Source organism: Meriones unguiculatus, chromosome 17, assembly GCF_030254825.1.
Source record: "Meriones unguiculatus strain TT.TT164.6M chromosome 17, Bangor_MerUng_6.1, whole genome shotgun sequence".
NCBI lineage: Eukaryota > Metazoa > Chordata > Mammalia > Rodentia > Muridae > Meriones > Meriones unguiculatus.
This window is the reverse complement of record NC_083364.1, coordinates 25,598,717-25,624,826: the sequence shown is the minus strand read 5'-3', so window position 1 is coordinate 25,624,826 and position 26,110 is coordinate 25,598,717. Positions and strand designations below refer to the sequence as shown.

The following is a 26,110-nucleotide window of genomic DNA, read 5'->3' as shown; positions in this document are numbered from 1 at the left end:
GTCCCAGATGCGGACGCTTGTGACGGTGTCACGGGATAGAAATGATTCACGTAACTTCTCACAGATGATGGCACCGGTGTCGACCTGCCAAGGAAGAGCCCCGTCCTCGGCTCCCCGCACCTGCCTGCGCTCTGCGTGGGCTGCGCTGCCCACTGCACCACCCTAGCTCTTCCAGTTCTTACCCAGCACCTGGCCTCGGCGGGAGAGGGCCTGCCCCTCCCCTTCCCCCACTGGCTTTCCTTTTAAATCATTGACTGCGGAGAGCTAATCTTCTGCCCCTGAGTGTGTAATTAACAGAGACTAGACAGACTGAAAACTGCCGCACACCCCCACTCCTTATCTGCCTGCAGGGAAGCTAGACCCCTCCTGGGGTGCTCTCTTTTCCTCTGCCAAGGCTCTGCTTCCCCTTGCAACCTTGTTCCGAGGTTCTAGGGCCTGAATGCACCCTAGGCCTCTGGACAAAACACCAGTTGGCTGTATCAGCTGGCAGGAATGCAGCGGGCCTCGCAGGTCCCTCCCCCTCATCATTTCTGAGTCCTGGGAAAGCCTGGAGGTGCACAGGCTAGGAAGGGGGCCCGGGCGGACAGACTGTGGGCATGAGAATGGGTAATGCGAGTGGTGTGCGGGTGATGGAATGGGCTTGAGTACGATTATGTGCCCTGGCTGAGATTCCTCTGAGAGCAGAAAGAGACAGGGTGGGTTCTGGGGAAGACATCTGCACACTGGTGCAGAGACAGACGCAGGCTGCACCGGGCTGGACACAGCCACGGGGGCACTAGCGTACCCCTGGGCTTCAGTTGGCCCTGAAGATCCTGGCCTCCCTCTGTGGGTGGAGCGCCTCCCTCACCCCAGGTCAGCATTTTGTGTGTGTGTGTGGGGGAACAAAGTAAAAATTACCTCAGGAGACACAAGCCACAGAACCCTCACGGATCCAGAGGTTCCCTCCTCTCCCTCAGAATAGAAAGAGTAGGTAGTGGACCAAGTGTTCAGACGCCACCCAGGCCCATCCTGTCTCCTGTGGCCTCACCTCACACCACTGACAGCTCAGGTGCATGACTGAGGAGTCCTGCCCACCCCCCTCCCTGGTGCCCAGGGGCTGCTGAGGCTCCATGGCACAGAAAGCAAGTATCGTGGGGGAAGAGGAAGTCTTGAGAGCCTTTCAGCCAGCGGCTGTTGAAGGGCCCCAGGAGGAGCCAGCAACTTTGCAATCCCCGGGTCACCTGCCTAGAGGAGTCAGCTGACTCCTTCTAGGCCTTCTCCTAGGAGGTCCTGCCCTGCCCGGAGGTCAACACGCTCCACCTGAACCCACACTTTAGGCCTACCAGGGCCCTCCCAGTGAGGGATACTCCCAGTTAGGATTCGCCTGTTCTAGGCAGCACCGACAGTTACTGCGGAGGATCAGATCTGCTGTCCTCTACCCGTTCTGTTTGCAGGTCCAAAGGGACCTGCACCTCTCTTCCTGCAGATGCTGCTCCTCCACCCCTGTACTGTCACCCTCCTGGTACCATGTGGGGAAACAGACCCAGGGCATGTACACTTACTTACCCAAGCTCATTCATTACCCAGAAACCCTGTCCCCTACTCATTCTCAAGTCACGACACCCCACAAGCTTTCCTTTGACTCTGGGGCTCTTTTTTTGTTTGTTTTGTTTTTTAAACTCTTTCCTCGTGTTATTTATCTCCCAAGTCTTTCCAGGGCGCAGGCTGTCAGTAGGCAGGAAGTCCAGCCTCTGCCTCTAGTGCTGGCTGGGGGTTGTGGTCGAGTCACTCTGCCTCTCCTGGCTGGGGTACTGAGCTGAAATAAGATGTGGATGTAAATGGAGCCCTCCGCCCCAAGACTGGACACACGAACTGCTTAGTGACAAGGAGCCATACTGTCCATCAATGACTCCTCTTATGCTTGACCAGAGGACCCTTGGGGACTGACTAACCCCCTGGCTTTCCCACAGGGACTCTATGGAACACCATGCAGACTCCAGAGCCTGTCCCTAAGCCACAGAGGCAAGGAACTCTGGGATGGCTTGCTCACCATTTTGAGTGCTAGACACTCAAAGCAATGGGGCTGAATTATACAAGTGAAATTAGGCCTGCATAGGCCTCCGTGTAGTTTCCCACTGACTCTGGGAAGCTGAGAAGGTCTAGAAGCCAGGGATTATTAACAGGAGGGAATCAAGGAATCCCACTTTGGGAGGAGGAATGAGGAGGGGCAAGAGCGTCGTCTTATTGCCTTTATTTCGCTGTCTGCCCAGCTGGCCCCACTGCAGGGCACAGGGCCAAGCTTGTACACATTCATGCTCTCTGTGCAAGCATGTGCACAACACACACATACATAACCCCCTTCTCTCTCTCTCTCTCTCTCTCTCTCTCTCTCTCTCACACACACACACACACACACACACACACACACACACACACGTCTCTGGCTCTATGAGTCAGTCTCTGGGAGGCAAGGGTTGTTCCTCAGCCTGCTCCTGCCTGCCCTTTTATGACAGCACCAAGGGCAGGGGTAGGGCAGGGCCCTCAGCCCCCAGCAAGTCCCTGTGCAAACTGGAGGTGCCAGCCGGCTTCAGGATGGGGAGCCATGTTTCCCCATTCCCAGTGTCCTCTCCTCCACTTCCTGGGGGAGGGAGTACTCTCTGCTTACCTGGTGGGGGCAGACCCCTGCCAGGGCTGGGGCCTGAAGAACCCAGGCTTACCCCCACCCGACCCTACCAGGACCTCCACTACCGAAGCACAGGCAAATCCGAGTTGTGAAGATTGCCCACTGGAGAGCAGGAAGGCCTGGGTCCCCTAGGCATCTGGGGGAGGGGTCATCACCCCTTCTTCTATCCATCTTCAATATGAAGAGGTTTGGGGCACACTTCCTGGGAGGGAGCACAGGCCTAAAGAAGTCACAGCGAGGGTCCTCCCCAAAACTTTCATCTTCTGGGCCGCAGCCAAAGGCCAGGCACCCAAAAGTCCAGCTGGCTGGTTAGGATCCTTGTGCAGTCTCGCGGGGTCAGACCTGCACCGGCAGTGTCTGATTCATCTGCAGCCTCATGTCCTGGATACTGCTGAGAATCTTCTTCTGGTGGCCAGCCAAAGTGACCCCGATCCTTAGCAGATCTCTAGAGGGGGAAAAAAAAAAAACCCAAACCGCACTCAGTCCCTTCCCTTCTCTCCGCTGCTACCCCGGGCGCAGCCAGAGCTCCTCCCCGGGGCAGGGAACACTTACTCTGCCGTCATCTGGGCCACCAGGTCAAAGGATGCAAAGCCGGCGCTGACGAAGCTCTCCTTATACCTCCCCATCTTAATTGCATCTAGCCAGTCACCCACTGTCGTGAAGGTTGTATAATCTGGGACTGTGCGGTCCAGGAGGGGCTGGGACATGCTGTGGGTGGGGGAAGAGAGAATGACCTGGTGCATCCAGGGAGGTAGGTAATAGGGTTAGGGGAGCCAGCCTGAGGGAGCCGGGACACTGACCCAGACGGGGCACTGGCGGTGACCTTGAGGCTGGCAGCATTGCGGATCAGCTTGTCTAGCGTGTTGACGATTTGGGAGAACTTGGGCCTGAGGTTCCGGTCCCGCACCCAGCAGTCCAGCATGAGCTGGTGCAGCGCAGTGGGGCAGTCCATGGGGGGTGGCAACCGATAGTCTTGTTCCACTGCATTGATGACCTGGAGAGTGGCAGGGAACCCGAGATGAGCTCCACCCCACTTCCCGCCAACTCCCACCAACCAACCAACCCCTCTCCCTCACCCCACTCACATCCTGGTTGCTCATGTCCCAGTAGGGGCGCTCTCCATAGCTCATGACTTCCCACATGACGATTCCATAGCTCCAGACATCACTGGCAGAGGTGAACTTCCGATAGGCTATGGCCTCGGGGGCGGTCCATCGGATAGGGATCTTCCCGCCCTGGTGGTGAGGAAATATGCCTTTCACCTTGTGGCTAAGGCTGACCCCCAGCCTTGAGCGCCCCCCCCCCCGCCCTGGCCAGGCCTCTCCTCCCTCAGGTTCTCCCAGTTGCTTCCCGTACCAGGGAGCTGGTGTAGGTGGGGTCTGAGGGGTCATCCTCCAGGAAGCGGGAGAGGCCGAAGTCAGAGACTTTGCAGACCAAGTTGCTGTTGACCAGGATGTTGCGGGCGGCGAGGTCACGGTGCACGTAGTTCATCTCAGACAAGTACTTCATGCCGGCCGCGATGCCCCGCAACATGCCCACAAGCTGGATGACTGTGAACTGCCCATCGTTGAGCTGGAGGCAAGAGGTGGGCTCAGAGGCGGTCTGCAGCCTCCCCACAGGCCCGTGGCTTGCCTGCCTGCCCTCTCTTGGGCTGAACAGTTGTTAGTTGCCCTACTAGGTATCACGTATCTTGTATGTGTCATCCCAGTGGTCCCTGCGAGAATCTAGTCATTATTACCAGCCCCGTTTTATAGCTGAAGTAGCTGAGACTAGGAAAGGTCAGCATCTTGCTGGATTGAGACCGCGCGGGCAACTTAAGCAGAGCTGGCACTTGGAAGTCCAGCTCTTTCCCTATACCATGCTACCTCCGAATATGTGGGGACTTTGATTAGGGCCTCTGACTTAACAGTGTAGGTAACCAGCCTGACCTGGCTCTCTGGAGAAAGAAGAGGAACGGGGTGGGCTCTTACCCGTAGGAAGGAGTCCAGGGCACAGTTCTCCATGAACTCAGTGAGGATCATAACGGGGCGACTCTTGGTGACCACACCCTCTAGGCGGATTATATTGGGATGGTCAAACTGACCCATGATGGAAGCCTCACTCAGGAAGTCCCGCCGCTGGCGCTCAGTGTACCCCACCTTCAGCGTCTTGATGGCCACGAACACCTCCCGGCGGCCAGGCAGTTTCAGCCGACCCCGGCACACTTCCCCAAATTCCCCTGCAGAGCACAGGCAGGCACGGGTCACCCGGTGATCCTGGCATCTTCCCAGCAGCCCACCCGTCTCTGGCCTCGCAGGACACCACTGCGCTCCCAGGCTACTCACCAGCTCCAATCACCTCCTCGATCTTGACACAGGACACGTCGATCTCCTTGGCGAACTCTCGGACAGCCTCGTTGGGATCCTCGTAGGTAAAGGGGTCAATGTAAACTTTCATCCCAGGAGCAACTGCAGAGGAAAGAGACAGACACAAGAGGATGGATTTCAAGCCATAGGCAGGAGGCTCCTATCAGGGACCAGTCCTGTCGGGTGCACTCTTGACCGCCTCTCTGCTGAGCCTGGCCCATCCTCTGTGCTGTGCCCTGGCATCCTGCCCCTCCCCCACGAGAATGCCGAGGAACCACATGGGCTAGACGCTCAGGATTCCTCTTCTCGTCTTTCTCCCTCGAGTCTCTCATCATGTCCAAACTTCTTTCCAGTTCATCCCTCCCCTCACTCCTTCCCACTGCCCAGCCTTGTCCAGGCCTTCAACACAATTGCAACAGCCTCCTAGCTGGGCCTCTGCCTCTGCACTTTTCCCACCAGGTTGCCCTGTTGTCTTCCTGGAAACAATACGCCCACTGTCTTCCCCCTCACCTGAGAGCCTTCCCAATTACCTGCGGGAGAGTCAAGTCCAAACCCTGTCTGATGTTTAGGACCCTCCAAAGGGCTGGCCGCACTCCTTGGCCTGGTATTCTCATAGCTGTCAAACCGATCTTCTCACTACCCCCACAGCTGGGCACACAGCCGGGCCCTCCACACCCTATACTTCCTTCCCAAGGCTCCTTGAGCCAGGAACGTTCCCCTACCTCAAACCCCATTCATGCCCCCACCTCCTCTATGAAGCCTTCCTTTTTGAACTCTTAGCGTCCTTTGCCTCGGGAGTTAACAGCTGTTTCCTCTGTGTGTAGTATTTTGTTCACACAGGACTTACTGTCGTTGGGACAGGGGTTATTATATCTTAGAATCTGGGGCTAGCAAGCAAGGGAGAGCTCAGGGGACCTGGGATAAGGGAGGGATTAGGAAATGGGGCAGCCAGTTAGAGAGATGAAGTTGGAGGGGAGAATCATCTCTAAGCCCACAGGAGCTGGACACTGGGGACAGGGGGACACTCACTGTACTGCTGCAGCTTCTCCGTGTACTCAGCATCAGGGCCATGGCGCTGCTTCCTGCAGGGGCAGAGCAGAGGAGGCCTAAGGCAAAGCGCGATAGTGCCTTCCGTTCAGGGGACCCTGGAGCCCAGAAACAAGGCCGGGGTGTGGGAGTGGGAACCCACAGCTGGTGGTCATGGCGACTGCTGGGTTTCTGGGGAAGGGCGGAAGTCCTTGGGAGTAGGGAAACGGCACAGGAGACAGGGTGGACTGGAGTAGGCCTTCCCGGCAAGGAAAGCCTGAGCCCGGGATGGCTGCGGCTGTGAAGGGAGGTGACGGTTTATGAGTGCAGCAGGAGAGCTCTGGGGCGGTCAGGGGGAGTGTGAGTTCAGCCTGTGGGGCAGCCATGGCCTGCCGGTACCTGAGGCAGACAAGAGCGATGACCACGACGACCACCATGAAGACAAACCCGGCCACAGTGGAACCCACAATAAGGGGAAGCTGCTCTTGGAGCTGCTGGGCACCTGAGCCTGGAGATAAAGGATGGGCGCCGAGTGAAGGATGAGAAAGAAGAGCTGAGGCAGGGGTCTGGCACTCGGTGGGAGAGGGGCGTACCTCTTTCACTCGTGGTCTCAAACTCGGCCGGGCGGCTATACTGTCCATACCCTGCTACCGTGCGAGCCCGGACCTGAACTACGTATCGGGCATCCGGCTGCAGCCCGTCCAGCTGGACGGAGTTCTTCTGGCTGGTTACGGTGGAGGCGATGCCTTTACTCTGCAAGGCCATGACAATGGAGGCATCTTCAGGGGGCGTCTCAGAGCCAACTGACCCCCATCCGTAGTGCCGCTTGCCCTGTGCTGAGAATCTGATCCCGAAGGCCCTTAACGCTATCTGGGTGCAGTGTTGTCTCCGTGCAGCCCCGAGCCTCCTCCTGCCTGCCCCTGGAGATTCTGACCTTTTCAAAGTACTTCATCTCATAGTCCAAGATGACTCCATTAGGCCGCTCTGGGGGTGCCCAGGACAGGGTCAGGCTGCTCCCCGAGCTGCTGTGCAAGTGGAGTGTAGGTACTTCAGATGGGGCTGGAGAAGAGAAAAGGCCCACTCAGGACTGCTGGGCCCAGGCATCCTTCCTAAAGGTCATTTCCCACAGGACCCTGGAGGGCAACTCAGCCTCAGCCTCCGGGGCAAGGTGACCTGGGACCCCTCATCTGTCCCCTTCTCACCCGCCTGGTTGGTGGTGATGTTCACAGCTGCGTAGCGGGGTGGCAAAGGGCTTTTGCCCGAGACCCCGTTGACCGCCTGCACCTCAAAGGTGTAGCGTGTGTGGGCCAGCAGGTGGCTAATGTGGACTCGGCGCTCTGTCAGGCCCAGCTGCCGAGGCACGAACTCCACGTTGTCATCGCAGCGTGAGCAGGTTGGGGGGCCGCCAACCCCGGAGCACTTCTTGCAGATGACGTTATAAAGGAGGTCATCCCGTCCACCGAGGTCCCGAGGCTCACTCCACTCGAGGATCAGTGAGGTCTCGTTCACATTGGAGATCACACCCCGGGGTGGAGACGGCACCGCTTTGGGGACACGGAAGGAGAAATGAGTTGGACCACCCTTCTGCCTCGCACACTTATCCCACCAACTGCTTGAATAGGCCGAATAATGTTCCTGCACCTCCTTATCTGGGAGACAAGGTTCCTGTTCACCCTTCAAGGCAATGCTAACTCCTCCTAGAAGCCTGCTTGGATTGTCCTCTCCCATCCTCTGTACATCCCGTCACGTCATTCCCAGGCCCAGCACTTAGCGTGTTTCACGGTCATTATCTGTTTCTGCAATTTGGTGCTAAGCTCCTGAGTGACAACCTCTCACTTTCTCCCCTATCTCCTGCACCTGGCACCATGCCCTGGCGTACCAGAGTCGAGGACAGGAAGAGAGCAGGGCAGCACACCCTACGGTTTTGGCTACAGCTGGGCCGAGAGTGCAGTGAGCTGGCCGAGAGGAGCAACAAGCTGGTGAGTCCTAGCTACTGTCCGGATGTCGCTGGCAGCTAGTGGAACCTTGTTAAAATGCAGGTAGATGGCACAAGCCAGCTGAGCTGGGTTCTAGTTCAAGGGCGATCGCCTCCTCGGTGACACCTTGAGCACATCATATAATTCGCCCCCTCTGAACTCCAGTTTCCTCATCTAGAAGATGGGCTTATCTCACTGACTCCCTAGGCTAGCCCCGGAAGGAGAGCAGAGGAGCTCACGCACTGGTGCAGGCGCTGTCTGCCGGGTCTGAGTCCGCACGGTAGAAGTTATTATGGCAGGTGCAGATGCTGGCAGCTGGAGAGGTGGTACGGCTATTGGGGGGGCAGGGGAGGCAGGGCCCCTCTCCTTGCTTGGCTTTGAAGCTCCCAGGGGGACAGGCTGCAAGAGAAAAAGAGGATGCCATATACTTATCTCCCTCCTCTGCGAGAAGCCGGGCTTCCCAGCCTATGTCTTAGCCCCATCTATCTATCTCCCAGACCATGCGGGCAATGCTGGTATTGCCCAACTCCAACTGCAAAGGGCCCTTTTGCCCCACAGGAATCCCATGTCAGCAGATTCTTCTCTACTCTTACCCTCCCCTCCCCTGCCCGGTGTGCCTCGGGAGACATCAGCTCATCACCTGGACAGTCTGGGCTTGCTGAAGCAGGGCAGAGAAGAGGAAGAGGAGGGGACGAGAAGAGCCCACCACTGAGTCTCAGCACCTTGGACTCTCTGGAGGTGCCCCAGCCTTCCCTAACGCCCTGAGAGAGTAATTAATTCTTGAGGAGCCTCGAGGATACTGCCATAGCTAGGTTAAAGCCTCCTCTGCAGAGGGTGACCAGCAAACCTCTGCCCCACCCATGTAGGAGCAGGACAGGAATGAGGGCTGGACAGGAGTGAAAAAAGGAGGGAGGGTGTTGATATAATGTTCAGTTTGGAATGTATACACTTTACCCTTGTTCATTCAAATGCTGATTTCTTTCCCCTACTCTCTGGTTTCAATCCCGACTCTGCATTGTGATATTTATTCTAAGCATCACCTGCCTCAACTTTGTGTAAACATGCCAAAATAAAGCAACTAGCCACAGTGTTGAGCAAGGGAAAGGAAGCAGGAAGAGAAGGAGGAGCCAGGGGACAGGAAGATGAGAGGCAGAGGAGGAGAGAAGGGCGGAGGAGAAAGCTGGGAGAGCAGAGCTGGAGGAGAGGTCTTAGAACGATGTGGAGAATGAAGCAGACCTAAGATTTCACTAAAAGCAAGTATAATGGGTAAAATCTAAATGTTAGGAAACTATGAGGGCTTGGAGGTTTAGGATGGAGTAGCAATTGCCCAGCATTGTGTTCTAGGTTAATTAAACAAATCCCAGTCTCTGTATGGTGATTTGGCTATACAGCTGTTTAGGACTAACAGCAGCATTACTAAAAGATACATCAACAGTAAATATTAATCATCACCTACAACAGAAGGGGTTGTAAGAAAGCAACATGAAGGCTAGGGTCACCTGGAGTTCAAAGGCCTCAAAGCCTCCCAGGGGACCTGTCTTGAAGTGAGCCCAGAGCCCAGGGCCTGAACACTGTTCTCATCTCTTCTGCCAGCCACACTCAGCCCCTGTGGTACCAGCTCTGCATATTCTTCATGTGTAGGGTGGCCATAATATTTATTATTCAAAATCAGAATTATTTAAGGAGTGAAAGGGGACCAGAGTAACAGCATAATGGGCATAACTGGAGACTGTCCTGGACGGATGCACTGAAGTGACTTGTCAGTTATCCATGGGGTGACCTCTGGAGAGGGTCACCAAGCTTTTCCATGCCTGTAGCTGGGGCTGTGCCCTTCTTCAGGGTTTAATCTCCCCTCATGAAGGTGATATTCCATCCTAGCTCTTTGAACTGGTGGGGGAGGGGGGCAGAGGCCAGGCCAGCCTGGTTGCTATGGGAACCAGCCTGCACTTCCTGCCAGGGACCTGCAGAGTGTTAGCCCTTCTTCAGGCTGTCAGGCTCATCACCCCCACCGGCTTTCTACACTTGGGAAGAGGAAGTTTCCAGCAGGTTCCTAAAGAGAAGCTGAGAGGGGCCACTGAGGCCACCCAATCCTGGGGCCTCACAAGGAGGGCCGGGTGGTGATGGGCCAGACTGCTCATACAGCAGGCTAGGATAAGAGCCATTTCCCACTCTGGGAAGTATGGTCACAGTCACATGGGGAAATGGACAGAGAGAAGAGACGAGACCCTCACGCCTTGCCCTACTTCAGCCCTGGGTGGCGATTTAATGCCAGCTCCCACAGCCCACAGCTGGGAGGCCGGCAGTGCAGAAGACCCAATGTTCTTGTCTGCAAAATAGAGAGAAAACTGGAAATCACTCTGCAGGATAGTGGGGAGGCTTAAATGAGACCATCTCATCGAGAAGATTTTACGGCGAGCTGGGAAGCCGGTACATCACCGGGTCTTAGGAGACTCAGCAAGTCTGGCGAAGGAGGACTCCATGTGCCTCCCCACTGCTGGGACCATTGGCTCCCACCAGATGGTGACATGACGTCCTAGGGCAGGGCTTCCCTTACTTATGCCCATTACAGTCTTAGGAAACGTCCCTACTACTGCCCAGTTTTGTACCAAGAAGCCACGAGTAGCATGGTCCAGTAACTTGCACAAGCTCACAGAAGTAGCAAATGAGGAGCTGGGACCAGAGGGACTATGGTCTGTAACTACCGCTGACTCTCAAGAAACATGAATCCCTAAGGCCCACAGCATCACCCCCTCAGCTCTGAGAGCCCCTCTAGAATGCCCAAGGTGAAGTATACGTCCGGGACAGGACCAAGAGGAAGAGGGCACCCCTGCCAGCCTCGAACCTGCCCAGGTTTGCAGTGCTAACTTGTCAAGCATCCACAAGGTCTCTTGATTTAAAGCCTCTTATCTCTCTCATTCTCCTCTCCCCACACCCCCTCCTTCTCTGGTGCTGGGGACTGCAGAGGGAGCCTGTGCGTGCCAGGCAAGTGCTCCACCTCTGAGCACATCCTCAACTTCATTTTCCTCTTCTCTTCCCCCAGGTGTCCCTTTTTGTCGGTCACAACAGCTGCTCCTCCCTCTCCTTGCCCTCCAATCCACGCCTGAGATCACGCCGGGTCAGACAGGAAGCCTGGCTACGGTCAGGCTTCCCTCCCCTCCTTCCTCAGGCCCTGCTTACCACGGCACTGGGTCTCCTTGGCAGCCGGCTCATGGCCGGTGGCGCAGGTGCAGGCGCCAACCGGCACCATCCACTCGCCGTCGCCATTGCAGTAGAGTTTGAGCGGGACGGAGACCTCCACAGCATTCGGGATGCAGGTGCCGGGGGCAATGACCAGCGAGGTGGGTTCGGCCCCCGTGAGGGTCTCGGGGAAGAGTGCGAAGCCTGCGGTGGTGGGCGCACACTTCTTGTAGAAGGCGCGCACGGAGATGAGCGACATGCAGGCCCCCTGGTCCTGGAAGGCCAAGTAGAAGCCGGCTTTGGAGAGCGGCCCGAAGCTGCGCACCTTGGTGTTGACGCGCCCGGCATCGAGCCGTGAGAAGCTCTCATCCGGCGCGATGGTGTCCACTTTCACGTAGGGGTTTTCCATCCAGAAGGGCGAGGAAGCCGAAGCCACATCGCTGTCCGCCTCGTAGTAGAAAAGGTTGAAGGTCTCCTTGCAGGAGCCGGGGATGTTGGGGATGCTGTTGCAGTCCCGCACGGTGAACTTGAGCTCCACGTAGACGCGCTGCACTTCCCGCCGCCAGATGAACCCCGTGCGGAGCCAGTTGTTCTGGCTGGACTCGCGCACGTTACACACCTGATACGTGCGGATAGGGTTCATGGCTTCATCGTAGCCGCTCACTTCTTCCCACTGGGTGTGGACCAAATGAAAAAAGAGAATGAGCCATTTACCGAGTGTCTGGGATTGCCGCATTGACGACGCAGAGGCGGCTGTGGTGAGGGGCTGCGCATGCGTATGTGGGCTCAGCTTTCTGGGTGTCCTACATTTAACGTCTCAGTGCCTCAGTTTCTTGGTCTGACACCAAGAGATAATTAGAACACAGAACTAAGTGAAGAAGGCACCTGGAACAGGGCTGAGCCCTTGGGAAGCCCAATGTTGGGAAGTCCTGTGTGTTATCTCCAGGCCTCAGTTTCCTCACCTGCACAGCGGGGCTGCCTGGAATTGGATGAGGTTGTGGGGGAACTCAACAGCGGAGCTTGGCTAATCTTGCCTGACTGAGAGAATGCATTTCCTGAATGCTGGCTGTCAACACTACCAACACGTTTCATCATCACAAGAATTCCACAAGAAATCCAAGGCTTATTAGATGAGACAGAGCAGCCTGCATCACAGTTGGCCTGATGACTGCAGAGCCTGTAGTGTCACCATACCCCAGGCCTCCAAGGCTCAGCTGAGCCCAGCCATGAAGGCCACCTGGGGAAGTTAATTCCAACATCTGAGAGATGTCAGAATGCTCGGAATTTAATAGCCAAGAAACAGAGGTCCAGAAAAGTCAATTGCCCTGCTCAAAAATGAACAGCATGTTAGAGGTCCGGGCACCAGGTTTTCCGGTTCTTTCTTTACCTTTTATTCATTCATTTTTAAAAGACAGGATCTCACTATGCAGCCCTGGCTGTCCTGGAACTACATCGACCAGGCTGTCTTAGAACTCACAGGCCTCTGTCTGCCTCTGCCTCCCAAGTGCTACAATTAAAGGCATGCACCAGCCACCATGCTCGGCTGGATCCTGAGTCAGCACTCTTTCCAGGGGCCCCGGGGTGGGAGGGGGAGTATTCTGGACAGACCTGGAAGGACTGCTAGGTGAGGGTGATAGCAGAAAGATGGAACAGCAGACAGCAGAATGAGAAACACAAACACTCACACACTAAGGCTAAGAAGAGCACGAATGGGAGACAATGAGCTCACCACAGGTGGTGAGGACAAAGGCAGCCCCTGTCTGGGCCTCGGAAAAAGACATAAGAGCAACCAATATCCAGTAGAGGCGAGGGGAAATTCTTACCCCACTTTCTGGATGAGATGTCCACGCCAGCTCAGATGTCACCCATTTTGTGTCCATGAGGGTCTCTGAGGGAAAAAAGAAGGTCAGGGGTTAACCTCAGAATGAGGAAGAAGTCACCCAGGAAAGACAGGGACTTAAGAAAGCAGTTCCCATCCTGCACAACCTCTCAAGTCTCCAAAGACTGCCTTCCTTTTCTCCAGAAGAGACCCTGAAGTCACCCCCAGAGGTGTCAGTCTGGCTGGCTAGGGGTGGCTGTCTGCCTCTGACCCCAGGCCTGGGTTAACGAGGCTGGAGCAAAGGCTGGTTCACACACCTCAGGCTCTGCTAATCTCCACACAAAGGGGCCAGCAGGGCCTTTATCCTGGAACAAAGGGCTGTGGGCTTCAGACCCTGCAGCGTGGGCCTCCCCTGACTCCATTCCCAGCACAAAGGCCCAGCCTCACACACTGCCCTGGGGAAGGGAAGAGTGGTGGCAGGCCAGGGCCTGCTCCCAGCCTCCCACTCAGCCACCTGTGGGGGCTCTGAGGCAAATGGACCACTGATGCCCAGAACTTAGTTCAAAGCTTCAGGAAAACCTTAGAGGAGGCACTGCTCACAGCTCTCTACAGAAGCCTGATGCCTGCACAGACTTGGTGTTTTCTGGTGAAGAAACTGTTATGGAGCAAGGGGCTGAAGGTAGCTCAAGTTTAGGCCCAGCTGATTCAGTAACAAACCCCTTTAAAGGGACAAGAGGACCCAGTGAGGAGGCCCATGCCTGTAATCCTAGTACCTGAGAGGTTGGGGCTGGGAGGGGGTGGAGTTTCAGCTTAGTCTGGGGTACACCGTGAGACTCTGTCTCAACAACAAGCTTAGAAAACTGTGTGGCTGTGTGTCCCAGCCAAACATTCTCCCTCCAGGAAGCCTTTCTTGGGTCTCCAGGCCAGGTGAGCCGCCTTCCTCCGTGTGTCAGGGCCAGCCCCTCTCTGCTCTGATTCTTTGTCAGTTCCACTTGCTCAGTCATGGGAGTGGCACTTTAATGTTCCAGACATGAACTTGCACCCCTAGAATCTGGTTCTGAGCTTCAAGATCAGACACCAGGAAGAGAAGAGACCCCTCCTCCCCCAACTTCTTCCCTGTAGCCTGGGAGTCAAGGCAGCCTCAACTCTGGGCTTGAAGGGGCAGGGATGCCCCAGAACTTCTAGAGACTGTCACATCCTTGCTGGGAAGACCTGAACTCCACACGTTGCTGCAGAAGCCATCAGAGAACACAGTGGGTAGACAGGGCAGTGATGGCTGGGCCCAGATGGGTGGCACCAGGGGCAGGCAGAGCGCAGCAGGCACTGAGGGAGCCAGGCTCTCAAACTACAGCAGCTGGTGGTCCTTTACCGGGCTGGCTGCATGGCAGGCTATCCCAGCCTCCTCTGGCAGACAGACCAATAGACACATAGTTGGCAGGTGGTCCTTCAGAGAAGGTCAGAAGCAGGGACCCAGGGATAGGAAGGCAGAGAGAGAGAGAGGGGGAGAGAGAGAGAGAGAGAGAGAGAGAGAGAGAGAGAGAGAGAGCAAGCTTAGCTGGACCAGAAGATGGGCCAAGCTGAAGGGACTCTGGCAGGCTGGGACCAGACAGCCGGGATGCTGGGCAGCGTACTACAACAGACAGTAAGATGAAGAGACAAGGAGGCCCAAAGAGACATCGACAGAGAAGGAGATTGCCAAGTGGCCTCTTCCCCAGCCGGCAGCCTGGAATACTCCTGTCCCTGAGAGCAGCCGCACCGGGCTGAGCCAAGCGCACCCCTTCCCCCAGCCAACCAGCCGGCCAGTCCGCCTGCTTGTCTGCCCGCCGCCGCCCGCCGCTGCCCGCCCGCCGGAGCAGGCAAGGGCTCCCGCTGCTCCCGCGCGCTGCCTCCCTCCTCCCTCTCCCTCACTTCCTTCTGCTCAGCCTGTGCCAAACCCATCTGGAACTGTTTAAACCCAAATATTCAGCCCCCTCCCCCGCTCCAGCCAGATTCCTCCACAGTTTAAAACAAGCCCCGCGCTGGCTCCGAGAGGAGGGGAGAGGGAGGAGAGAGGGGAGGGCTGGAGGCGGGCACAGGAGGAGGGAGAGAGGGAGGCTCTTCATTTCTGTTTAATTTCTGGAGAGGGAGGGAGGGGATCAGCCTTTGGCCATCGCTCAATCTCGGCACATTTTTCCCATTAATGAGGAGAGGACTTGGGTTTCCAGGCCTGTGTGCCTGAGGAAGGGCTCGGGCTCCGGTCACCGGGGTGGGGAGGAGGTGGGCCGCTCTGGTTTCCCCACTTCTCTTGGGAGAGGAGGGGCCAGCTCTTTGCAGTCTGCCCCAAGCTAGGGAGGGAGGTCTAGGGCAGGCTGAGTATCAGTGCCCTGGCCTCAGAGGGACTGACTGAGGATTCTAGCACCCATCTGCCCATGGTACCAGGAGCGAGACCTTTTCTCTGCTATGAAAGAACAAAAGAGCAAATCGAGAAACCTCCAAATATCCTAGCTGATGCTCACTCGCCAACACCCCAACCAGGTGGTTGTGGAGGGAGGTAGGAAAGGACGGCCACCCCCTAAAGTCACCGGGAAGCTATCACAGGCTGGTGACCTGGAACTGGGGTTTTGACACAACACCCTTTCAGCTTTCCACAGGGCCACAGCCACGGCAAGTGTCTGTGGCAGCGACTGTGAGGCTCTCACCTGTGGACAAACACAACAGTTGCACAGACAGGACCCAGTTCTCAGCGGCCTGAGCTTGTTTCCCACCACTGGGAGCAAAGAAGGGCAAGTCAACACATATGGTGGACAAATACGCACAGCCACCCGCAAACACGCACATGCCCCCCCTCCCCATACAGCTAGTCTGTCTTTTTTTTTCAGATACACAGATGCATATGGCACAAACAGATTGGCCTCCTTAGACATTCACGTAGAGCGAATCTTTCTCACACATAGATCCAGCTTGCCCCGAGGCAGACCCACTCTCAGCCTTTCTAAGGGCAGGCACGCCCAATCCAACAGTGCATCCTCCTCACACACCCAGCTGCACGGTGCAAGGCTAGCCGGGCAGCTTGCAGAGTACAAACACAAAGCACTGGCTTCCCCGCGCTGATCTGTAACCGCGCTCTTTCACAGTCCCACGAAGGAGCATGGAAACGAGAAACAAGAACCAATCATCAGCCAGGCGGTGGTGGCATCCGTCCTCATCCCAGCACTTGGGAGGCAGAGGCAGGATAATCCCTAAGAGTTTGAGGCCGGCAAAAGTCTACAGAGGGAGTTCCAGGACAGTCAGGGCTACACTGAGAGAAACCCCTTCTCAGGGAAAAAGCATCAATCACTAAAGTTAGTGTAACAACTTGGGGGTTCTACACCCAGCAGACACACACTTCGGGCCTGCTTCCCTTTTGGGGTATCTGTAGTAGAGTGAAGGAAAAGTTTGAGGAAGGTGCTAACTCTCACACTGCCTCTCACAGAGGCAAGGCAACCCCGGCTCTGCTTCCTGTTGTCCTCAATAAAGCGCGAGCTGTCAGTCAGGTCACAAGGCTGGGGGCAGGGCAGGGGCATTGGGATGATTCTGGGTGTGGCTGGGTGCGGCCTCCTCAGGTATAGCCCAGGCCTAAGCAGCAAGCCACTTCCCTGGCAGCAAGCCGGCAGTGTGTGGAGGACTAAGCCTCAAGGAGGGAAGTACCTACCATTCAGCAGTTTGGCTCAGGAGCTGGCACCTTTAAAGTCGGAGAGCTGGGATGACGGGGACATTGTGGACACCCTGGCCTGCCTCGGAGGACCTCACTTTACCACACTAGTGCGAGAGCACAAACCGACAGCATTTGCTGCCTGCCCTGGTGAAGGGCCAGGCCTACTCAACCTTATTGAGTTGCCAGACCCCACAGAACCTGGGTTCCAAGGCACCCAGAATTACACCCTAGAGCAGAAGCGCCACCGAGGCCCAGGAACCATCAAACAAGCAATGAGACAGAACCAAGGACTTTGGCATAAACGCAGGCCAAGGATTCTGAGGTGGTAGGAAAGGTCATATTTCAAGCATAGGGAAGCTGGGGGGGGGGGTGCGTGAGGCCAGGCACGGGGGGGGGGGGGGCGGGTCTGGGCAGAAAGGAGTGTGCCCTGAAGTCTTGACAGGTGGGAGAAAACTACCCCTGCTGCCCTCACCCCCAGAGAGTCCCAATCTTGCACCCAAGCAGGGGATCACGTTCCCAGTTTCTTATTCCAGTCATGTGTCAGCTTGTGTTCACGCATGTACCAGCTGAGAAGGCCTGAGAGGAAAAGGGTCTGAGGGAATTCTGCCCTTGGGTCTGAGAGGTGTGTGCGTGCACACACAGGCAGTTGTAGTGTGGGTTTTAAACAGTTGTTTCAGTTTTTGCTTTGTTTTGAGCTGCCCAGCTTCTCCAGGGCCACTTTCCCACTTTCCCCTCCTTAGCCACAGTCCCTTGGTCCCCACATCAGGGATGGTGGGGAGGGCAGCATCTCTGAACAGTGAACACATTTTGTTTTTCATTCTTCCCCTCAGATCATGGGGATTTGTAATTAAATAAACCTGAGGGGAGAAGCATGAGGCAGGGAGCCCCAAAGCCTCCATGTTCCCACCCTGGGCTGTCCCTGCCAGCCAGCCTGGACTATGGACAGCTGGCCCTGGCATGAGGCCTCCTTCCCTCCCCAGGATGCCGGCCCTAGTGGCCCAACCAGGAGTTGAGGCAGAAGGCCATGGGAGAGACTTGGCCTCAGGATAGCCCTTGGGCCAAGGGGCCACTCCCACCCCATCAGGTACCCAGTACACCCCCCCCCAAGCCCGACAAACCAGTTTGACTCAGCACAACAGGCAGGTCTACAATTTTCAAACTATGCAGGCCTGGTGATTCAGCCTCTTCTGCTGTTTAATTAGTGGAAGGCTAGTGGCGGAGGCCTTGCCCACAACAACCTAGGCTTTAGCTCTCAAGCTGCTTGGGCCAAAGTGGCAGCGGCGGCTGCAGCAGCTCTGGCTGAGAGGAGGGCAATGAGAGACAGACAAATTGTTTCTCCTAGATGCCTGCCACTGTGAACTCTGGCCGTGACAAACAAGGACAGGTCGGGTGGGGGGTCGGGGGTGGGGTGGGGAGGAATACCAGAGACGGGTGAAAAGAAGTAGTAAAGCAATCCATGACAATCCAGGGCTGTCCCCTGGCAGTTCCCACATTCTCAGGGTCACAACAACTACCTCAGAGGATAGAGGTTTGCTGCTTACCTCCCTCCTCCCCCCCCCCCCTCCGGGGCCAGGCACCCTGCAGTGAGGACTTAATTAGCAGAGCAAAGCGGGATGTCCCCACCCCACCAACAGGCTGGGAACTTCTCTCTTCACAGAAAGGTCCTCTCCCAGCTGGGACGTACCTATCCTTTCTTAAATACGTAGGACCTGTGGCTCACACAGCCTTCCTCCTCCTGGGTCCCATCCTTAGCTTTTCCACCCCACTGAACACCTCTTTTCCACGGACTGTTTAGAACGAGCTGGGCTGGGGAGAACTGGGGAAAAGACCTTAAAGGAAGAAAGTCAGCGATGAGATGGTCCCACGCTCTTTCTTCCTCTCCCTCCCCCCTCCATGTTCTCTCTCTCTCTCTCTCTCTCTCTCTCTCTCTCTCTCTCGTGTGTGTGTGTGTGTGTGTGTGTGTGTGTGTGTGTGTGTGTTAGTCAAGAGCAAGGCGGGAGTGGTAATTTTTCAGCTAGGAAGGACTGATAACATCCCAACTCCTCCCAAGTGGAAAACGGAGATGACATCCTGGGATCTTGGTAAGCTCCAAGTGTGCAGAGAATGAACAGGAACCAGGTGTGTGTGTGTGTGTGGGGAGCCCGTGCGTACGCTAGGGGCAGCACCCACAGCTCAGGGTCTCGGAGTCTACCGACAATGACACTGTTGCAGAGAGCCATAACCCAGGGCAAACGGCTTGAAAAGTACGGGAGCTGGTGACATACCACCAAGCCTAAGGAATCCCGGAGCCCTGCTCTTCGGACACAGCCTCCAAGGCCTGAAGTCCACCCATCACGTGCTCCCAGAAGACAGCTGATGTTTAGGCAGGACCCTGCTCGCTCCCCCTCTTTCCTCCTCGGAGCTGCAGGGAGATAGGCCCCAACTTTCCAGTCAGCCTTTTCCCCCATCATTCCTTCCTTTCCGCCCCTCCAGCAGGATAGAGGCACTTCTCACTGGTCCCCAAAGAGCAGCCCCTAGGGTAATAATGGTAATAACGGCAGCTCGTGGTTGTGTAGCAGCAACTGTGCTAAGCCCTTTACACACAGTAACGATTCAATCTGCTTGGTACCTTTTCCATGTCAGAGCAGAGGAGTGGAAAGCGGGTAGGTGTAAGGATTGGCTCTGCCCGGCACCGGTGCCTTTTTTCTTCTCTCTCACATAAGGATCTGAGGTGTTGCAAAGCGAACCAACGAACAAACGATGAAAGCCACACTTGTAGGCCCCGCTACTCTGCAGAGACACCCTCACTGGCCTAGCCTCCCTCAGTCTGGCACTAGTTCTGACGCCCATTCACAGCTGATCACAAGGACCTTTCTGTCACCGTCAGCTCCTTGGCCCAGACAACCTGGAGACCAGCTAGGGCCTGCTTCAGGGGGTCTGAGGATTGCGAGGGATGAAAGAGAGCAATGGAAGAGACCCTCAGGTAGCCTTTTGCTCATGTCCCACAAAGCACCCTGCTCTCTGCACTACACCTACCACACCCTACAAAAGGGGCCACAGGGCCTGCTGATACACGCGGGTGACACACAGCACTGTCAAGTGTGAGTCCCGGGGTTCATGTGCCAATGTTGTCTCTCCTGACCTGGGACGGTCACAGACCTGGGAACTCAATAGGCTGCCTGGCTCACACCCTTAAGACAATCAACAACAAAGCCTCACACTGGGTTCTCACGCCTGAGATCCTATCACACTCATGTGGGTGAGCGTGTGTTAAGTGTGGGTGCAACCTCCGTGTATCTTTCTAAATTTGCATGTGTCCACCCATATGAATAAATCTGTCAGCACAGTGGGCACCAAAATAAGAGGTATTTTCCCCACTGGAGAAAATCCCAAAGGCCAGAAACCTCTTTGACCTGTTTTAGAGACTGTTTTTTTTTTTCTTTTTCCTCCCAACCCTTAAGTCTACATTGTGAATTTAAGGAAGGAACCTCACTGCACGAGGCTCGTGTTTTTATTCGTCAACTAAAAAGGCTTCCAGATCTGTCCAAGATACCAAACATTAAGTACTGCCTACATTCCAAATTTCCCTCAAATTCTGTGCGGCCCTCCCTTCCCATCAGAGAGGGTTTTCACCGCTTACTTAATGGGCTCGCAGTTTTTATAACACCAGGGCACTGCGTGTGCCTGTATTAGTGACCTGTGCCCGTGTTTCCCATGGGGCTGTGTCAAGCGGGGAAGGAGTGAGCTCTCTTGTCTGGGCCAGCTACACTCCTCAGGCTGTTTGTCCAAGTTCGATTTCTTTCCAGCAAGCAGTCTTAGCAGCTCTCAGAGCCAGCACACAAGGCTAACCTCCTCCCGCCGCCGATGACTAGTAATGGCTCGGCTCAGGTGCTACCGGGGCAAACCCGCGTTTGTGGGGTTCAATGGAAACCCAAGCCGTCCGAGGGTCCTGCTAGGAGCGGGGGTGGGGGTGGGTCCGAGAAGGTTCACAACAGAACACAACACCTCATGCGCTGCTGGCGCTTGGGGAGCCCTAAACAATGACAGGCCCCTCGCCTCTCCGCCCCTGCGGCCGTCCCCTGACAAAGCGGGGTGCACACAATCACGCTCACAGTTAACTCCAACCCCTGCAAACCCCCCGACCCGCGGAGTTCCGCTTCACCCCACCCAAGCGCCCGGTCCCGCACACACCGCCCTGACGCCGCGTCGCCCACATCTCCTCGCTTTCCGGAGGTGCGACTCCCCGAGGGTCTCGTTTCTCTGCTGCGAGTGTAGGCAACTCCCACGAAAACACCCGCGGCCGACCTGCAGCCTCCGGGAGCCGGCGCCGAGCCCAGCCGCCAGCAGGTCCCCCACAGAGGGCTGCGGAGCCGGCTCGAGCCCCGAGCCTCCCGGACGTACGCTCAGCCCGCGGCCCCGCACAGCCGGGCTCCCCGGGAGCGCGCGGGACCCCGACGCCGCTCACCTTCCAGCGCCCAGCAGCCGGCGGCCAGCAGCAGCAGCAGCAGCAGAGCGAGCAGCGGCAGAAGCCCCGGCGGCGGGCGGGCTCCGGCCATAGCCCGGAGCGCTCGGGGGGCCGAGCCGGGCCGCGCCGGCGGGGCTGGGGGCGCCCGAGGAGGAAGGCTCGAGCGCAGTCCAAGAGACTCCGGCAGGGAGGGCGCGCGAGGCAGACGGGCGGCTCCGCCACCGAGGTGTCGCCTAACCCGGCGCTCCGGGGAGATGCCGGCAGGTCGGTCCCGCGGGAATCTGGACAGACCGGTCCAGGAGGATCCGGGGAGCAGGGCGGCTCGACGCTGGAGGACTCCGGGGCCAGAGGGCGCAGGTGGTCGCGGTTCTCGGGGCACCGTCCGCTGCGGGCCAAGCTCGGATCCCGGGCTCCGGGTGCGCGCGCCGTCCGGGGTAGGAGCCGGGTCCTGGCTGCGCCGCTCACGTACTCACTTCTGCTGGTCCTCGCGTTGGAGCGGCCGCTCTGGGCGAGAGGGGCGGGGCCTCCCGACTGCCCGTCAACGGTCCGGCCACACCCCCAGAGACCCGCCGCCCACTCACAGGACGCCCAGACAGCTGGTTCTGCTGCGAGGGCGCTCTGCTGGAGTTCAGTTGGCCGCTCTTCCACCGAGCCCACCCTCGGCGTCTTGGGGCTTGCAGCAGGAGGAGCCACGGAAAAGATGAATTAGATTGGGCGGAGCCACACCGTCCATCAGCCGAATGACCCCGCCCCTTTCGCCCATTGGCGATTAGTAACCAGCTCGAGTCCTAGGAGGTGAGAACCAGATAGAACGAGCTGGGGGCGCCCCCCTGTGGCTAGCAGACCCCTGGGACTCTGTCAAGCGGCGTTTTTTTCTCATGCACCTCCAGACCCAGCATAGGCCTTAGGGAGTGGGGCAGGGAATGAGGTGGGGGTTACACACCCCGGCAGAGCCCGCTCCCAGAGATTCTCATGGGTTTATTGATTCGTCTATTCGGATGTGTTCGTTTCTTAATAAAGACACTTAGGCACCCACAGGTATCAAAGTGGCGAGGCAGAGAAGCTTGTATGGCGGCGTGAGCCCTGTGAGCGGTGGAGGTGGGTTTAAAGCTCACACCGGGGCTAACAAGCGTTCCTGCCGGGAAAGAACCTAGTTTTTCGAAGCACAACCGTTAGGTCTAAGGAAAATGACATATGAGAGACAAGTACTAGTGCGTTAGGGGGTGGGAGGCAGTGCTCCAGGCAGAGGCCATGCACTTTCGTGTTCAGATCTAGAATTGAGGCCTCTGAAAATTCAGAATAGCTTGGGTGCTCAGAGAGGGTGAAAGAGAAGCAGAGGTGGAGGGGCCCGGAGGATAAAGTTTTGGACTCGCCCTCGCGGGATAGCGTTCCTCAGAGCTGAAGTTTGAAACAGGGGGCCATTACCTTATCAGATTGGCGTGGCTGACCTGGGGAGGATGAACGGGCAGAGGCAATGGTAGAATCCTGGGGGGCTAGTGCCGGGGCCTATTCAGTGGTGGGGAGCGTGGTGACTGGGACTAGAGCCACAGGGAGGAGCCAGCACGGACACGTTTGAAGGGTATTTGTGACTAGGTGAGCGGGAGAGGCGCAGTCGGAGACATCAAGGAGAACCTTCAGGTTCCGGCAGCGGACTTCTGCCGGCTCCCTTCTAGAACATTTACAAGGGGCCATAAACGCCCTGAGACAATAGCTCACGCTTATTAAAGGTAGGTGTTATTATGGCCTCAGTCTGCAGACAAAATTGAAGAAAGGAAAGGAAATACGGAGACAAACTGATGTGTACAAAGGGTTGGCAGCTTGTCCCAAGTCGTGCAGCTGAAAGGAGGTAGGAGCTGGACCCAGGACTGCATGGCTACGGACACTTCACGGAAGCACCAAGGCACACCTGCATGTGTGTCCTTCCCCAGGTCAGCTGTCAGGACTCAGAATTTCTGAGCGCAGGATTCCACATTCTGGCAAGCGGGCGGTTTTCTGAAGTGTACTGAATTCTGAAGTCATGGCCGCGTGCATCCTTTCACCGTCCTGGACCATCGCTCCATGGTCCCTCAGAGACTTCCTTACCTAGCTCCTGTCTTCTGGGCCAAAGAATGAGAGTTAGGTTCGAGATGGCCTCAGAAGCTTGTTCTTCTGACCATGAAGCACCCTAAGACTCCAGTTCAGACAAACCCCAGTGAGGTGGATGAGGTCATGAGTCCAGAGCCTAAGGATATTGCTTTGAAAGAGCTTAGTCTCCCTGGGCAGGCACTGAGGCGTGTGTGGGAGCTGTGGGGGCGAGGGCGAGGGGATGCCTTATTCAGAGGGCCTGTCTGTTAGATTCCAAAAGCTTATGGAAACCTCTAGCAAAGCTCTAGCGCACAGATGGGCTCTTAGAAACCATCTTATCCAACTCTCAGTTGTGGGGCTGGAGATCCCGAGGTGGAGAAAGGCTCCTCCTGTAGCCTTCTCTGCCGGGGGAAAAAGCTGGTTGTGTTGACCATTGTGATCTTCAGCAGGTGGCCTGGGGGCGACACATCCCATTTAGAGCTTTGCTTATTGTAAGGCAGAGCTGTGAGCTTGGCACTCTGTTTACTCAACATCTGTGCCAGGCTAGGCCTCGCCCTGGACAAACAGCCCACCAGGCGGCAGGCACCAAGCTCCTTTGTTCTCGGGTCTGATAGCAAAAGCAGGGAATGGGGGCCTGTCCCCACCGGATGTTGGCACCACGGTTCCCACGGGAATGCTTCCTGACAGACTGGAGAGCTCCGAAGTTCTGGCGGCAGCAGCCACCGTAAAAAGGTGATGAGCTGGCTACAAAGGGTACAGGAGACAGGGGCAGGTGGACACACTGGAACTGAAAGCCAAATACACAGAAGATCCTAACTTTCTCGTGTTTCCAAGCTAAGGTGCCAAGGAACCAGCGAACAGGTCCCCGCTTTGGCCTTCGAGACAGAGGGGGAACAGCTAGGCTGTGGTAAAAACATTTCTCTGGCCACGTCACCGTATGCCCCTTTGATTTTAGGATGAAGCTAGATGCTCAGAAGGACCTGAGTCCAAACTGGCAGGCCCGTACGTTCAGCAGCTGTGGGGTCTATAATAAGAGGCTGAACTTTCTGAGCCCGACTATCCAAGTGAAGATCTTCCCTCCCTTCCTCCCAGGCTAAGGTGATGCCCTGACTGAGAAACCAAAATAAGTGGCCCCTCTGATAACAAGTGCTCAGCTCCCAGATCCTCTCTGCAAACTCTGTTGGTGTTGGAGCCGACTAGAGGAAAGTGTGCAGCAGTCAACGACCCCAGCCTTTTTTTAAAGAGGTGGAAACGCTTCTGCTCTTTGCTTGTAAGGATTATGCAGAGAAAGAGAAGAGGCAGGAAGAGGTGCTGGAATTAGTTTGATAAGGGCATCAGAGACTAGAGTGGAGCAGTGGAGAAAAGTGGTATGAGAACTGCTGGAGACGGGGCTGGGGCTGTACCACAGTGGTCCAAACGAGAAGGCAGATGGGAGCCTTATTTAGATAGAAGGATCTGAAAATGAGCGGGCTTCGCTGTAGGAAGATGACGTGGTGATGCAGGCGAGGATGGGGGGTTGTTCTGTATGTGCTAGCTGAGCTGGGGGGGGGGCTTTCAGACAACTATACGGGCACATTTCCACTCCCACCTCCTCTACTGACCCTTCTCTGTCCTCTGAGCAGCCAAATCCAGTCTCCCTGGTAGTTGGAAGTTCTATCTCAGGCTTTTTGCCCTGACTGTTCCCTTTGCCTGGTGCTCTTCCTTCAGCTCTTTTCTGGGGGTACTTCCATCTTAGTATTTGGATATCATTTAATTGTCACCTGTCTGGTCCCTTGTTTTTCTTCCCTCCTCTTCACACCATGACTGGGTAGTCAATGGCATGATTTGTGCTGGTTAAGATTACAGTACTATGTTAGAGGCTTGTGTGTGTGTGTGTGTGTGCACTGTATATTCAAAGCCAATAGCCGGGCTGGAGAATTAAGGCGGTACTTCCAATCCCAGTGAGAGGGTCTCAGGTGGGGCCTGAAGGAGACACGGATGAAGCAGGAGCAGCCAGAGTAAGACTAAGATGGTAGGTAATGGGCCAGCAGGTTGGGAAGTAGGCCAGGCCAGTATTATCAGGTTAAAGTAGCTGAGAATCTTCCCAGCTATAGTGTCTGAAGCGTTCAATAGATATAAAGGTCTCCATGTCATTATTCAGAGCAAGGGCAGGCATAGAAAAGCCCTTACAATTTACACATATGTGTAAACCATTAGCTTACACATAATTGTCTTCCCTGATAGAACATGAGTTTTCTGAGGGTAAGGACTTTACTTATTTGCCACTGATCTCCAGTATAAAAACCAGTGTTCTTATACTGGAGTATTAAACAAGCAGATACTTATAAAGCACCTGCTCACTAAACTTACTATATGAATCTGTACATATGCAAGCACCAGGTAGTTTTAGCCACTTCCTTGGCCCAAACTAGAGGCAGACATTTTTAATTAATCCCAGACTCTTTTATCCATGTGCTGTTCCATACAGCCATTGCCAGCCTGCAGAGGACTGGCGTATGAAGTTGTAACCACCTGCTAATCCAAGTTGCTCCTTACATAGCCTTGCCTGAGTCTTTTGAAATCCATTTGAGCCTCACCAGCCTCCATTTAACACCTCATACAGAACTTGGGGATAACCTTTTCACCTCTCCCTTGTATCTGAACCCCAAGTCTGGACACTACTGTGTTGACAAGCATTATATCCAAGATGGGAGGTGGGCTCAGGTCCAATTATCCTCTTGAGTCATACCCACTCCAGGGCTTTTCTGCTTTGCTGTTTTATCACCAGTTCTCCTAAAGGAAAGGCTGAAGGGATCTTTGATATCTGCTTCAAAAATCCCCTTATTTTTAGATAAGGAAACTGACCTCAGAGAAAGAAAAGTCAGTCACGGAGCCACAAACCCACCAAAGAGCAGCCAACTGCATCTGGCATTTAATTGAGCTGC

General features: G+C 55.9%; 1 protein-coding gene across 1 annotated transcript; it reads right to left on the bottom strand.

Moving 5' to 3' along the window:
- Window positions 1–2,431: 2,431 nt before the first annotated feature.
- Ephb3 (EPH receptor B3) lies at window positions 2,432–21,768 on the bottom strand. Its single transcript, XM_021638585.2, has 16 exons — window positions 21,123–21,768; window positions 13,010–13,074; window positions 11,187–11,859; window positions 8,253–8,408; window positions 7,236–7,577; window positions 6,968–7,092; window positions 6,627–6,786; window positions 6,433–6,541; window positions 6,037–6,089; window positions 4,987–5,109; window positions 4,633–4,880; window positions 4,019–4,234; window positions 3,748–3,897; window positions 3,463–3,656; window positions 3,215–3,370; window positions 2,432–3,107 (listed from the first exon to the last, which is right to left on the bottom strand). Exons 1-16 carry the CDS (start codon window positions 21,211–21,213, stop codon window positions 2,999–3,001), a joined length of 2,970 nt encoding a protein of 989 aa, XP_021494260.1. The 5' UTR covers window positions 21,214–21,768; the 3' UTR covers window positions 2,432–2,998.
- Window positions 21,769–26,110: the final 4,342 nt, after the last annotated feature.